Raw genomic sequence first — 13642 nt, 5'->3', positions numbered from 1 at the left:
ATAATCCAATGAAAGATTTCTGCTTAGAAAGACGCACAATCCTAAAAGGATGAGAAAGCAAATTTCAAGGTGTGGCTTCCTACACTGTCTTTGATGCTGAGCAAAGAACTGCTCTCTTTATCACAACGCAAATCTAGCTCCTGTATCTTTATTTAGTAATACACCTCATTTGAGCTGAGACCTTTAGGTACTGCTGCTTTCAGTGTTCAAAACCTACATTAGCAACCTGACTGTCCAGGAACAATTTTGCAAGAGAAAATTTGTTTCTGGGATCAAGCTTATAAACAGCCATATGCCAGCAGCATTTAGTTGTCAAAAGTTTAGGTTCTGAAATTAAAGATTAAATATAGGTGTTTAAGAAGGGTTTGTTCCTTTAGGGGATTCTTCTCTTGTTGAAAGTCAGACTGGAAAAACATTTTGACACTGTACCAACAGAAGACTGGGATACCTTCTCTCATGTTTCTTTTATACATCAATAGCAGCTAATTGGGCCCACAGTGAAAATAAGGGAGTATTCAAAAATATAAGTGAGTCAACCTTTCATACCTTTAAGAATGCCATTTACAACAGAAGTGAGGACAGGACAACTCCTGCTTCTTCTGGCCATCATACCGGACAGGTCTCTGCAGTGCAGAACAGCCAGCAAAATTATGACACAGCAATGACATCACGGATGGAACCTCCACAATGCAACTGCAGCTGAGAGCTGACTGGAGGTCAAGACAAGCATTTGCATGGCAGTTTGGAATTCTAAACTCACTCTGACTGTTTGCATACAAAGTAGCTAAAAATATACTAATTGTAGCTAAAATAAAACTGCCTTTTTATTAAAAAAAAAATAAATAAAAAAATCCATTATAAAATATGGAGAACCAGATGAACTTTGCACTACATGAAAAAATAAATGCTGATTTTAACCAAGCTTCTTGGGTTTAGTTTGAAAGATTTACTCTATAAGAATAAGAAACACTGCAGTACATTTCTAAAGCGAAATTACACGTTATAGGCATTAAAGTAATTCTTGCAGAGAGCCTTAATGATGCCCTTGGGGTTAGTACATTCAGCCATCCACTTTCCCACAGACTTATTAATCCCCACAGACAGCTCTGTGCTGCAGTTACTATGACACACAGAAAGGGCTGGCATTCTGGACATAACCTTACGTCCTTACTTGTAAGAGTCGGGTTCATTAAAAGTAAATTGCACCAGATCAGAACAGCCTAGCAAACAGGTTTTAAAACTCAAACCACAGATGGATCCTCTGAATAATTCCTAAATCCCAGGTCTCTTGATATGACATCTGGCTTCTCCTTGCTTTTTTAGCAAGTGCTTTCCTAAAACAATATTTGGAAACAGCACTACATATGGGCAATGTCTTCTTCCTACACACTCTCTTTTTCAAGCCATGCAAATGAAGCTGTGTTAAATCAGAAACCCTCTTTCAAACTCTTGACAGGTTAAAGTGATCACCCACTATTTGAAGATATTGTCATCCCACTTTACAGGAAAAATGTGATTAGCGGCTCAAAAAGCTTCAATCTTTTGTTATTACAGTGGTAGAACAGGATGAACTTCCTTTTTTATACCAAGAACTGAGAAGTTTAATATTAAAAACTGACAAACCACAAGAGGATATTAATGTCTTTATGCAGACAAACATGTGTATCCACAGTGTCACACCAGGAACTGAGGGGCCAGTATCCTCACTGTGCACATTCGGGGGCCTTTATGTAAGAAAACTGGAAGAAAGCTTCTGGAAGCAATATACGTTTCTCAGCAAGATTAACAGAGAGACGAAAGGCACCATCAACTTTAATGTTCAACATCATAATTCATACGCCAGTAGGCTCTGAATAAACTTATGTATAGAAACATAGAATATCCCAAGTTGGAAGGAACCCATAAGCATCATCCAAGCTCTACACAGAACCACCCAAAAATCAGACCATATATCTGAGAGCATTGTCCAGACACTTCTTGAACTCTGGCAACCTGCGGCTGTGACCACTGTCCTGGGGAGCCTGTTCCAATGCCTGACTCTTTCAGTGAAGAACCTGAATAAGCCAGTGTCTATCTTGGGTGCCCCTGTGATCATTCTTCTGTGCTATAATCCTTTTCCAAAGATCCCGAATACTCCAAATAAAAGCATATCACTTAATATCAGAAGACCTAGGACAAATAGTTGTCATTAGTTACAATTAAGCAGTCCACAAAGTTATTTTATGACTTATTTTATGCTTTCTGGACATCTGAGCTATTCTCACAGACAAAAAGTTGATAGGTTATGTGAGCTAACAAGAAATCAAGAGCCATTCACAGTATTTGTGCACCATTCATTTACTTCAGACTAGCTAGAATAGTATTCATTTTCCAAAGAGACTAGCCATAAGCTGCTCTTAGACACATTTTTTTTTTTGGTTAAGACAACTGCAGCATTGCTGAGTTACATAACATCAGTATTACCTTTGATGCAACATTCACAACTGCAATGTGATACTAGATTAATGACTGCAAGGGGAAAAAAATACTACAAGGACAAGAAAAAAGAACACAAATAAATTGTTACATGCTTCCTCAGTAAAAGTATCAGCTATGCACCCATGTGCATAATAAGGCCATGTCACAAGAACAGGCAGGGGGGTGGGAGAATCAAACATAATGTTGCACAGACAGTGTGCCTCAGGGCAGATGAGATCCACTCTTCTGATGACTACTGATACCTGTAGTTTCTCAACACACACATCACACAACAGCCTCTTTGAGAGCAGTAAGCTAATATCTTGAAAAATATATTTAAAACAACACAAATTTTGCTAAATCTAAAGAAACTGGCAATTTGCAGAGAAATATCTCAGCTTTATTCCTTTGACAGTATTCTGAATTCCAGCCATTTCTGTCCTTACTCTTGAAAGAGAACAGAAAGCAAAACAGGTCACATTCAAGCCAGTGAGAGGTTCGCTCAGCCTCCCCCCCTTGGCTAAGTGATAATTGACTCATTATTCACAGCAAAGACCCAGATGTGTACAGCACTGGCTTTTCATGGAATCATAGAATCGTTTGAGTTGGAAGGAACCTTTAAAGGTCATTTGATCCAACTCCCCTGCAATGAACAGGGATACCTACACTAGAACAGGTGCTCACAGCCCCATCTAGCCTGACCTTGAACATCTCCAAGGACAGGTGCTTCCACCACATATCTGGGCAACCTGTGCCAGTGCCTCGCTACCATTATTGTAAAAAAACTATTTCTTCTATCCAGCCTAAGTCTCCCCTCCTTTTGCTTGAAACCATTTCCTCTTGTTCTGTTACAACACATTCTGCTGAAGAGTCTGCCCCCTTCTTTCTCATAGCCCACTCTTCCTCCCCACCCCCTTTAGATACTATGTGTGAAAAAATAAATAACAGATACAAACGCAACAAAAAGTAGCAGAGGTTTGAAAGGATGGAAGGATTCCTATATTTACTCTGAAGACAGATTTTCAATTTTACTTTTTAGAAATTCCACTGTCACTACCTTAACAATGAAATAACAAACAAGCTTAGGTCTCTAGAAAAGCAAATCTCAGTCTCTCAAGAGTAATATCCATCACTGTAACTGAGACGTATGTTGCAGGCTTCAGAAACGTTTCTATCAGAAAGTACATCAGATTGATACATTCGTTCTGTCCAGCATCTATCCTCCATATTGCTTAAAATTCTCTTTGTCTTTCAATTTGGAAGGGAATCTTTTGAAAATGTCCACTGATCACCCATATATTTCAAAGAATAATGGAGTCACTTACCACAAAGCCAGAGAAGAGAGCTATCAGGATTACCAGGAAAAACTTTCTGTCAGTGAAACCTATGAGATGAAATAGTAGCCCCAGTCCTGGAAGAATGATAAAAGTCCCTTGGTCTGAAACATTTCAAAGCAAGAACAGACACAGCGATCAATACTGCAGAGTGCCTGGCTTGGGATAACACACCAGACTAAACGATATAAGATACCAAGCGTTTCACTCCTTCAATTCAATGGATTAATGCCAAAAATGTTTATAAAAAGTGGATGAGAATAAGGCCCTTTTCAACTATTAAAAAAAAAAAAAAAAAAAACTAATGCAGCAAAGTTCCAAGTTACCTCTTTGTCCTCAAAATATTAGACAGCATAAGACTTGTCAATCCCTCAAATCCCTTCAAAGTTATGCTTTGATGGAACCCCTGGGATTCAAATAATGCAGTGTCTTTTTGCAGTGCTCCTGAACAAGAAGTAATTTACTCACAGTAGCATGATAATGGTCTTGTACAGAGGTCAAGAGTACAAATTTCAATTTTATTTATTATCTCAGATGCACCAGCAAACAGACACACATAAAGCATAAACAAACTGAAATGTTTCCATAAAATATCACTCCAGGATTTTCAGAACAGGGACAAAGTGCAGAAGTACCTGCATTTACCTATTAGCAACTATGTATACGGCTTTATGGTGCTGAGGTAATTTACCCTAAATGCCAAGCCGTAACAGGAAAGAAACAGATTTAAAGCCTGAAAACCCAATTTGTTGGGAGGATAATTTTTAAAGCTTAGTTTTTTGTTGCTGTTTTTTGTTTGTTTTGTTTTGGTTTTTTTGTAATTCGATCAAACCTGCTCCCAGATATAACTCTGCAGTACCTTAATCAAAATACGCAGCCTCCCCCTGCTTGTATACTGCACAGCTAAGCACAGAACTTCATATTTTATTTTAGTTACTTTGCCAAGGAAATCTGCTCCAATTTACATTCTTGAGCTATCTTTCTTTTCCTGTGTATTTAAATATATAAATCATTGTAAATCAATGCAGAATTTGTCCAACTTATTTTGACAAGAAAAAAAAAAAAAAGAAAAAAAAAGAAAACTACTCCCTACAGTGAATAACTGAAAGATTTTGGAATTAGGCACCTATTTGCCTGTTCCAGGGCAATTCAAGTGCCTAAACAGTTATCTAGTGCTATTTTAGGAGCCCTAGGTGTCCTGCCTAACCTTCTGCTGCCACCCAAAAGGGCAATGGATTTTCCATAGATCCTGTATCATATCTGCCAGCCACAGGCATCTGAATTATCTAACTATTAGACACCCAAATTGCTAAAGTCCTATTGAAATCTTTCTCAGCTAAAACTCTCACTGATTTCACTGACACCAATCCCATGGCAACACTAAAAGCAGAACTCCTCCGTCAAAGTTACTCAATCTGCGAAGCTGAGAAAATAACAACTTACTGCACTTTCAAGACATGTTATGAATATTAATTTGCACACTGAGGCAAGCATGTCAAACATCTTTGTCTTCCATTTCTGCATTTCTTCTTCTATTTGACTAACAGGGGGTTTTATGCTGCTGGTTCCCCTTTCCCTCACTGCAACACTGCACCAGTGTAATGGATGTCTATGGAACTCTCTTCTGCTTATGCCAGAACAGAGATTCAATCAGTATAGCCCTTCCCCTTACATCTTTGATCTTACTCTGATTAAATCACAGACAATCATCCAAAAGCACTATTTGCCTCCATGTTTTTTGTTTGTTTGTTTCATTTAAAAGATCAACTTTTACTATGTTCAATAATATAGCCTTGATTCTTTGCTCACTAATACCAGTGTGCTAATGAAAGTTCACAATGTGATGTCAGGCAACTGAAGGAACTGGGGCTGTTCAGTCTGGGGAAAGGAGGCTGAGGGGAGACCTTACTGCTCTCTTCCAGTATCTGAAAGGTGCTTACACAGAGAGTGGGGTTTTTCTCTTCTCACTGGTGACAGGTGACAGGATAAGTTGAAATGGCTTCAAGTTGTGCCAGGATAAGTTTAGGTTGGATATCAGGAAACATTTCTTTACAGAAAGGGTTGTTAAGCACTGGAAGAGGCTCCCCGGGGAGGTGGTTGAGTCACCATCCTTGGATGTGTTTAAAAACTGTTTGGACAGGGTGCTCAGGGACACGATTTAGTGGAGGGTTGTTAGAGTTAGGCTAATTTGGTTAGGTTGCATTTGGACTTCATGATCTTCAAGGACTTTTCCAACCTGAGCAATTCTACGATTCTATGATTCTGTGTCCTCAGCTAGGATAAATAAATATTCTGTAGACTGGGACAAGTAACATGTAATCTTTTAAGTACCAATTATTACTTCTAGCTGCCATTTTTGCCTATTTTACTTTAACTTATTTTTAAAATAAATAAATAAAAGACAGGAGAGGACTTTCCGTATCTATTTCTTCTGGGGAAAGAAGAATGACTGTTGGTTACATCAAGCATATTTCAGCCACCCACACATTCGCTTTAGCCTAATGCACAGCAATACTTATTCATAACTGAATCGGCTCTTCATTTTCAAAAGTCTAACTGTTCTTTTACTACATCAGTATCTCTCCACTTCTCCTTAATGGAATCTATATGCTGTGTTTTTATGTACTGTTTCTCTGTATCAATATCTATGTCTCTGTAGGGTTTTAGTTATTGTCAGTGTTAGAAGAGTGGCAATATTTCCTGTTTATACCACATTCATCCAAGCTGATCATTTAAATACATGCATTATTCTTCCACAGATCAACAGTGCTGGTGTCAGATACCTTCTCCATTTGAATACCGTAATGCCGTTGGTTAAGCCACATAACAGATGTGCATTTGAGCATCTCAGCAGCCTCCATGAACAAAATCCTGCTTCTTCCAACAGGTAATGACCAACAGTTATCTTTACAATTTTCAGAAAGCCATGACAGACGTTTTAGGGCAGACTCTCAGCTGCTATTAACCAGCTCAGTCCAAGTAAGGGAGAAACAACTCTTAATACTGCCAGGACCATGAGGCATCTACCATTACCAAGTATTGCCAACACACTAAACCTGATTCTTTAGTTCAAACAGGGGGTTTATGCTGTGGGGGAAAAATATGTTTTGAAAAGAACAGACTACAGTGTGTAGTATTTTACAGTGCGTTGAGAGTGTATCAGGATGTAAGAACTTAAAGTTTTTTTCCAGAAGTTGATAAAGGTGGGAATGCTTTTGATGGCTTCATAAAATCTGCACCACTCTTTTCCAAGTGCAGACAAAACTGTGTTTGAGGGATAGTTTAGGAAAATTTAAATTTGACAGTAGCTAACAGGAGAATTCCCATGCAGTATACAGGAACCCCACATTTCTGAGCCATACTTGGAATGTCAGCTAAAAAAAAACCAATGTATTTAGAATTATTTCCGCACTTGGAGGCTTTTAATTGTTTGTTTTGCAGTCTAATAAATCAGAACAGGGTTAGTTTTAAAAACCTTCTGTGTAATTGCATTCTAGAAGAATTCAGCGCAAGCAGATAAGTAGATAAGCACTGTAAGGAAAAACAAACCGTGTCAGATTAAAGCATCTGACATCCACAAAAGGTATTAATTTTTTAACAAGTAATATCAATAAAAAGATTGCAGCAGGAAGGAACAAAATTCAAAAGAATCACAGATCCCAAGTACTTTAAAAAATACTTGATTTTGGACATCATAATTAAGAAATTAAGTTATCTTCAGAGTGACCTGGTTTTAACAAATGGCAAATACATACTTCTTTGAAAGTAGCCATTTCTACATGATTTCATACTGGACACAGAAGAAAAAAAAAAAGAAAAGAAAAAAACCCCACAATTTTATGGAAGGTTCAACACTAAACACAGTTTGAGGTCACAGTTATTGTTTCTGGTTGTCCTGTCAAGCCCTTATATGGCTCTCATCATTGCTTTGTGCTATTTCTTCATATAGAAAAAGAGAGCTAACAGTGTTTCCTCACCTCATTGGAGTGCCACGAAACAGCCAACAGCTGCATTTAGCACACTTTGATGCCTTTCAAGGCAAGGTGAGAAGGCAGAGCAAGGGTTCATCCTGTCTTATCATTTCATATAGTGTAACAGAATTCAACCAGAGCCAATATACCACCACAGCCAATATACCACTACTATACCACTACGTGTACCAAAACATCAACAGCAAAACTACTAAATATTTTCCTTCCTTTGATTCCAGAATGATATAATCTAAGTCATGCACAGATAAAAATACATCTTTTTCCATCTGAAAATCCTTTAAAATTGTTCAGTAAGAGAGGCATCACAGGAAAGAAAAATAATTTCAAAAAATAATCCATTGTGCTTGCATCTTTATGTCTTTTTTTCTGCATTTAGGGGTTCTGTATGGTATTTGATTCTATACTACATCAAATGAAGGTTACAGAGATGGCTACTACATTTATGATCAATAGAAAATTGCAAATTTTTTCTCCCAACCAATTCTTTCCAATGATCCAGCAAAACACATCAATAAAAAGCTCTGAATTGATGCTGCTTCCCTATTTCATGCCCTGTTTAAGTTCCCCGGGGATGACAGATTAATTTAATTAGTTTTATTGAGTTGCCTAGTTGCTTTTATTGGCAAATCCACTCATACAAAGAAGGCTGCAAATTTCTCTTGGGGTTATCATTGTCCTACTGGTCCATTTTTTTTTAAATTAAAGTGAATTTACTGTCATTTCTTAAATAGTTTTCTGCCACGCTTTTTGTGGTTAGACCCAAATTTGTAAAGTGCCTTTACTGACACTTATCTTGGAAGTTTAAAGGTGTTGTTTTTTCTTATCACAGTTAAAAAAAGGAAGCAGATAGCTACCATCAAATGGACTGTGAACTAAATACATCAGGAGCTTTCACTGGGGAATTAAATTAATTTGATCCGAACATAGAAGATAGCTCTTGCACTCCACCTGGAAGCAGAGAGATTGTCGGCCACTGTCCAGCTTCCTCTGCCTGACAGCCTGCTGTGTCCAGAAGCATTAAAAGAGCAGCACTGGGGCTAGAAAGTATACATCCAAGGTTCAGTTTACCTGGAAATGGGTCTGATCAAAGCCCTCAACACTGAGCCAAGTAGGGTGAAGTACATGAAATAGAGCAAACTTAACAGCAGCAATGGTCTGAACTTAATCGCAGTGGTCAAGCAGCCAGAAGCATGGAAAAACTGTGAAGCAAAACGAGTTCGGCTAAGAATTTTATTCTAGCAATAGCTTCTTATTCTACCAGCTGGCTGATTCAGAATTATATAGATATATATAAAGACATTTAAGTAAGAAATGAGTAACTTAAAATCTAGATGATTCTTTTTTTTTGGTAAAAGATCAAAGGAGACACTTCGTGTTTGAATGAATTTCCCAGTCTCTCTCTGAGTTTAAGAAAAAGAAGCAAATGCTGCCTTCTAATTTTGGACACCACATTCTTTCCATTAAACTTCCAACTCACTTTATAAGACCAGACAGAGTCTCTTGCCCCATGCAGTAATTTTTTAAAAAATCACAGATCAGACAAATTCTCACTGAAATAGATCCAAAATTGTTCTAGCATTTAGTTTTGAAGAGATGACTCATGAGCCAACCCTACAGAAAACAGCATCATGAATTCCTTTGTAAATCCAACATTCATGAGGCTTCTTTAACTGTACTGTCAAGACATCATTCATGATTTTTTGTTGGATTTAAACATCATAGCAGAGCTGTACAACCCCAGAAAAATGCTAGTTAGCTGTTCTGTTATGAAACCTTTTCTACTCAAAGCTAAAGGAATAACAAAAAACAAACATGTTAACTTGGCATAAACATAAGAGCATTTAGTGTTTCTACAAGCAATACTAATGAACATATCAAAATAATCAACAAAATAATTTCTCTTACCAATATCATCAGTAGGATTTGAACAAAAGAGGTGGTCTTTCTTCTGCAGATACTTAAAACTCTTAAAAATCTTAATAGAGTATGAAAAGTTTCAGTTTTCTAGGCCTGTGCTCTAATTACTAATTTGTATTACCATGGGTTCACCATCCCTTTCAACTATTTATTCATTTTAATATCATCTTTTTAATAAAAAAACACCCTTTGGATGCCATACACAGGAAAAGGGACTTTTTAGCAGCCCTGCCCTCAAATGTCTTTCCGCTACATGGCCAATAAAAATTATTAAAATTCTTTCCAGTCATGTAGAGAGTGCTGCCATACTTTTATAGATATTATGCACTTACAATCGATCAAGTTCTGTTGGAAAATATATCTTTAAAATGCTCAGCTCAAGGTTCTTACACATCATTCAAGTAAGTTAATCCATGTTCTATCATTATTAGATCTGGTAGAAGTGAAGGAAAAGCCTTACAGTATAATTTACTGTCTATTAGTCTATAAAATTCTGCCACATCAGCAAGCACACTTTAAAACAAATAGACTTTGAGTCACTGCGTTTTTAACAGTGCCAAAATGAGGAAGACTAAATTCCTATATCAAAGATACAATTTTATGGTCCCATGAAGTTTAAATCACATATATATCACTAAATAAGTTACATAGGATTTAGAAGGATTTATTTTGACTCCAAATCTTGCTCTATTCAAGCTAAAAGGAGTATTTTCTCAAATATCACAATGAAGAATTTGATCTCATTTCATGTTGTACAGAGAAGCAAAAGGTAATATCACATTCAGATATGAAAAGACAACATTCTAAACATAAGATTGCCTTTAATAGGCTATTAGCAACCCTTAAAAATCCAGCGAAAGGCAGGCTTGCAAGAATTCATTAATATTCGGTTTCCCATGTTTACAAGAATTGAACTATTCTGTCAGAAGAAGACCCTAATGTGTCCACAAGGGCTTAGTCTAGCCTAACATTTTACAGTCTCAAAAGGGGTCTGTCTAGGTAGCCCAGAGCAGTCAGTGATGCTTGGATTTTGTGGTACTTGTGGTAATATATATATATATATTTTCAATTTTATTGTGTGTAAATTTAATTAATGACGAAAAATTGCATATTAGTTAGGGAACCAGCTTCTTATGAGATGCTTGCAAGAGTAACACAGAAACTTCTGGTGAAAACATCCCTGCAACCCAACTAGGGAGCTAGTACAAATTTACATACAAGTGAAAGTCACCTTATACAAATACGGTACTCTGAAATCAGTGGAATCCAATCAGTTCTATTTGTTTCTTCTGTTTGCAGTGCTACAACCTAATTTACAAACATAACTGAATAGCTTTGGTTATTTGTGTACACAGACATATCTCTATATCTAATGAGACAGGACTGCAAATTCTAACACTAATGCTCATTGTATGAAGATGCAGTGTGGATCTGCACTACTATCAGGCCAAATTCAGAAAGATAATCTGTAAATGGACAGATTTTATTAGACAGTGACCACAAATGTACCTCCACAGTGGATATCTGAACTTATGACATGAAAGTGAACATTTCTGGAGCCTATCAACAGACAGTCTTAGTAAGCTATTACAGTTGCTTTTTTGAATTATTTTTTAAAAGCCAAATGACTTATTTTTCAAGTGCAAAATTGAAAAACTAAGAATGTGATATTTTGCACAGTGTTTTTGCACTGTTCTGATGCTAAAATACCTTGTGCCTTAAGTAGAATTTCTACAGGTCATTAGTTTTATAATGCAAACCAACACCTTTGGGTATTTTTAAAGGAAAATGAAGACAGGAGAAAAACAACCTGAGTTATTTTGTTTACACCAGCATAGGAAGCTACATTTCTAAGCATTTGACTCAGTTAAAACTCTACCTTTGATATACTAAGTTTTAGTGGCAGATGCTGTAGTGACAATGAAAGTGACTGAAATACACGCTGAAGCTTTTTGCAAGTAGCATCATGATATGTAGCATGCTTCTAAGACAGGACCTATCCCCAGTGCATCAATCATACATAAAGACCAGAAGCTAATTTTCAATCCTCTTATCTCACCTCCCAGTGCCTCCTTTCTCTTCTATTTTTTATTGGAACGAGAGACAGAAGGCTGCCACAAGATTATTTCTGAGGCAGTTTTGACTCCCCCTCTGGTTTTCTGCTCAGTGCCTCTGACTGACACTTAGTTCTGCCTGAAGGACAAGTACAGGCCAGACTTCTGAATGCCAGTCAGCGGAGCATGCCACACAGTGTAATTGGAAAACACAGTACTTCCGCAATAAGATGAGGATATTATTAGTGCAGAGTTGTAGTAAAAAGAATTGTAACTGAGTAATATGTAACTCTCAGTTATTTTTACTGCACCTGAAAGAACAACCAGAATAAGCGAACCTGAGCTGCAGAACTGGGATACAAATTTAAACTTCCTGTAACGCTCAGATCAAAATTAAGCTCCACCCCTTTATTTTATCTGTAAAGCAGAAGACCTTTTCAACCTAATTATCCTAATATGATATCCCTTCATCCAAGTTATTTGTAGAGCCAGTTTTATGCTCATCATAATATAGCACAGAAAGCCAGCACTATTAAAACAATGAAACTATCCAAGCTGCACACATCTTAGGCCACTGTGTACTACAAAGAATTTTCCATAGCTGCTTCTTTTATGCATAGTTCCCTAGCAAAATGACATGGGACTTACGTAAGGAAAGCCTAGCCTTCCACATATTGCCTCCCACAATATTCCTAAAGAAAGCAAACCACCTGTAAGTGTGTGAACCAGACTAAGGAAAGCTGTCATTAGGGATTTCACTGCTGTTAGGAGAAATAAAAGCATCAGAAGCTAAACTCTAAATACTACTGCTGCACTTCTTACCATCCTTTCAGGCTGCAATTTCTAGTGGGAGATTTGGGATGTACATACCTTTCAAAAGGTAAGTGAATGTGCTTAGAAACTCTTCGTATGACTGCTCATGGCTGTTAATAAATTGATCAAGGATGCAGTTGTTTACCAGTTGTTCTTCCATAATCCACACCTTGCCAGTCAAATAGGTATGTCTGGGTTAGTAGGCTTCTCCTGCAATAAAAAAAAGAACCATGTGTATCTGTAGGCAGCAAAGATATGAACTGAAGAGTCCCTAACCCACATTTATAACCCCCAGAACGTCATTTTTTTCTTCACTCCTTGTGAAGTCCAAGTCTCTTCAGTGGGACTATGTACCACGTTTCCCCTGAACTCAAGGGCATGTAGTAACTTAAAGTACAAAGAGAGAAAGTGTGAAGATGTATGCCTGAAATTTATGCTCTCGGATAAAATGGGCCACATAAGAGCCAGATTCTCTCAGTGGGGTTCCTTCCCCTCACTTTGAGTTGTTAGTCTTCAGATCTGTCAGACCCCTGCCTTCTTTGCAGAAACAGTGACATCACTCACTAGCTTGCTGGATCTTGCAAGTAGGACACCTGTACACTCAAAACTTGGACCAAATCCATCATTTTGCAGGTGCACAGCTCACTATACCATCAAAGCCACAAAACCCAGATTGTGTAGGGCACATGAAATCACAATGTGCATGCGCACATTGAGGCAGCACACAGGACAGGGAGAGTATGGTAGAACTGGGCAGCCATATAGGAAAGCAAGGACCCTGTCTTGACAGGGGAACAAATGCTGAGAGCTGCAGAAACACCACACATTATTTTCTTGTGTAAATACATTTTAACAGCTATGTGATATTAAATAGTTAATAATATTACTAATTTTTGTACATGTGGGACTGGAGCACTAGCAGTAGGATGACACAGGTGGGGGCACAGACATACAGAGCTGCCACTCTCTCCCACAGTAGCAACCGTACTAGAAAACAACCAGTTTACAGACATAATTGTAATGAGGACACAGGAATGCATTATTCACCTACTGCTTGATTTTCACACATTCCCAT

General features: G+C 37.6%; 2 protein-coding genes across 3 annotated transcripts in view; one reads left to right on the top strand and one right to left on the bottom strand.

Moving 5' to 3' along the window:
- The window catches only part of RAG2 (recombination activating 2), a 44515-nt gene that overhangs the window by 19637 nt on the left and 11236 nt on the right, over positions 1 to 13642 (top strand). The window contains exon 2 of one of the 2 annotated variants that reach the window (XM_048947720.1): positions 6551 to 6678. In XM_048947720.1, coding sequence (XP_048803677.1) covers positions 6596 to 6678 — 83 coding nt within the window. In that variant the 5' untranslated portion in view covers positions 6551 to 6595. Of the gene's footprint in view, positions 1 to 6550; positions 6679 to 13642 lie in introns of those variants that run through there. The other variant, XM_048947721.1, reaches the window with a different exon arrangement.
- The window catches only part of LOC125694460 (intraflagellar transport associated protein), a 41835-nt gene that overhangs the window by 19543 nt on the left and 8650 nt on the right, over positions 1 to 13642 (bottom strand). Inside the window, exon 2 of the mRNA XM_048947725.1 lies at positions 12625 to 12777. Within this exon, the coding sequence (XP_048803682.1) occupies positions 12625 to 12727 (103 nt within the window). The 5' untranslated portion in view covers positions 12728 to 12777. The remainder of the gene's footprint in view (positions 1 to 12624; positions 12778 to 13642) is intronic.

This window comes from Lagopus muta, chromosome 6 (genome assembly GCF_023343835.1).
Source record: "Lagopus muta isolate bLagMut1 chromosome 6, bLagMut1 primary, whole genome shotgun sequence".
In the NCBI taxonomy this organism is placed as follows: Eukaryota; Metazoa; Chordata; class Aves; order Galliformes; family Phasianidae; genus Lagopus; species Lagopus muta.
The sequence above is the reverse complement of the archived record's forward strand: the minus strand, read 5'-3'. Positions and strand labels throughout refer to the sequence as shown.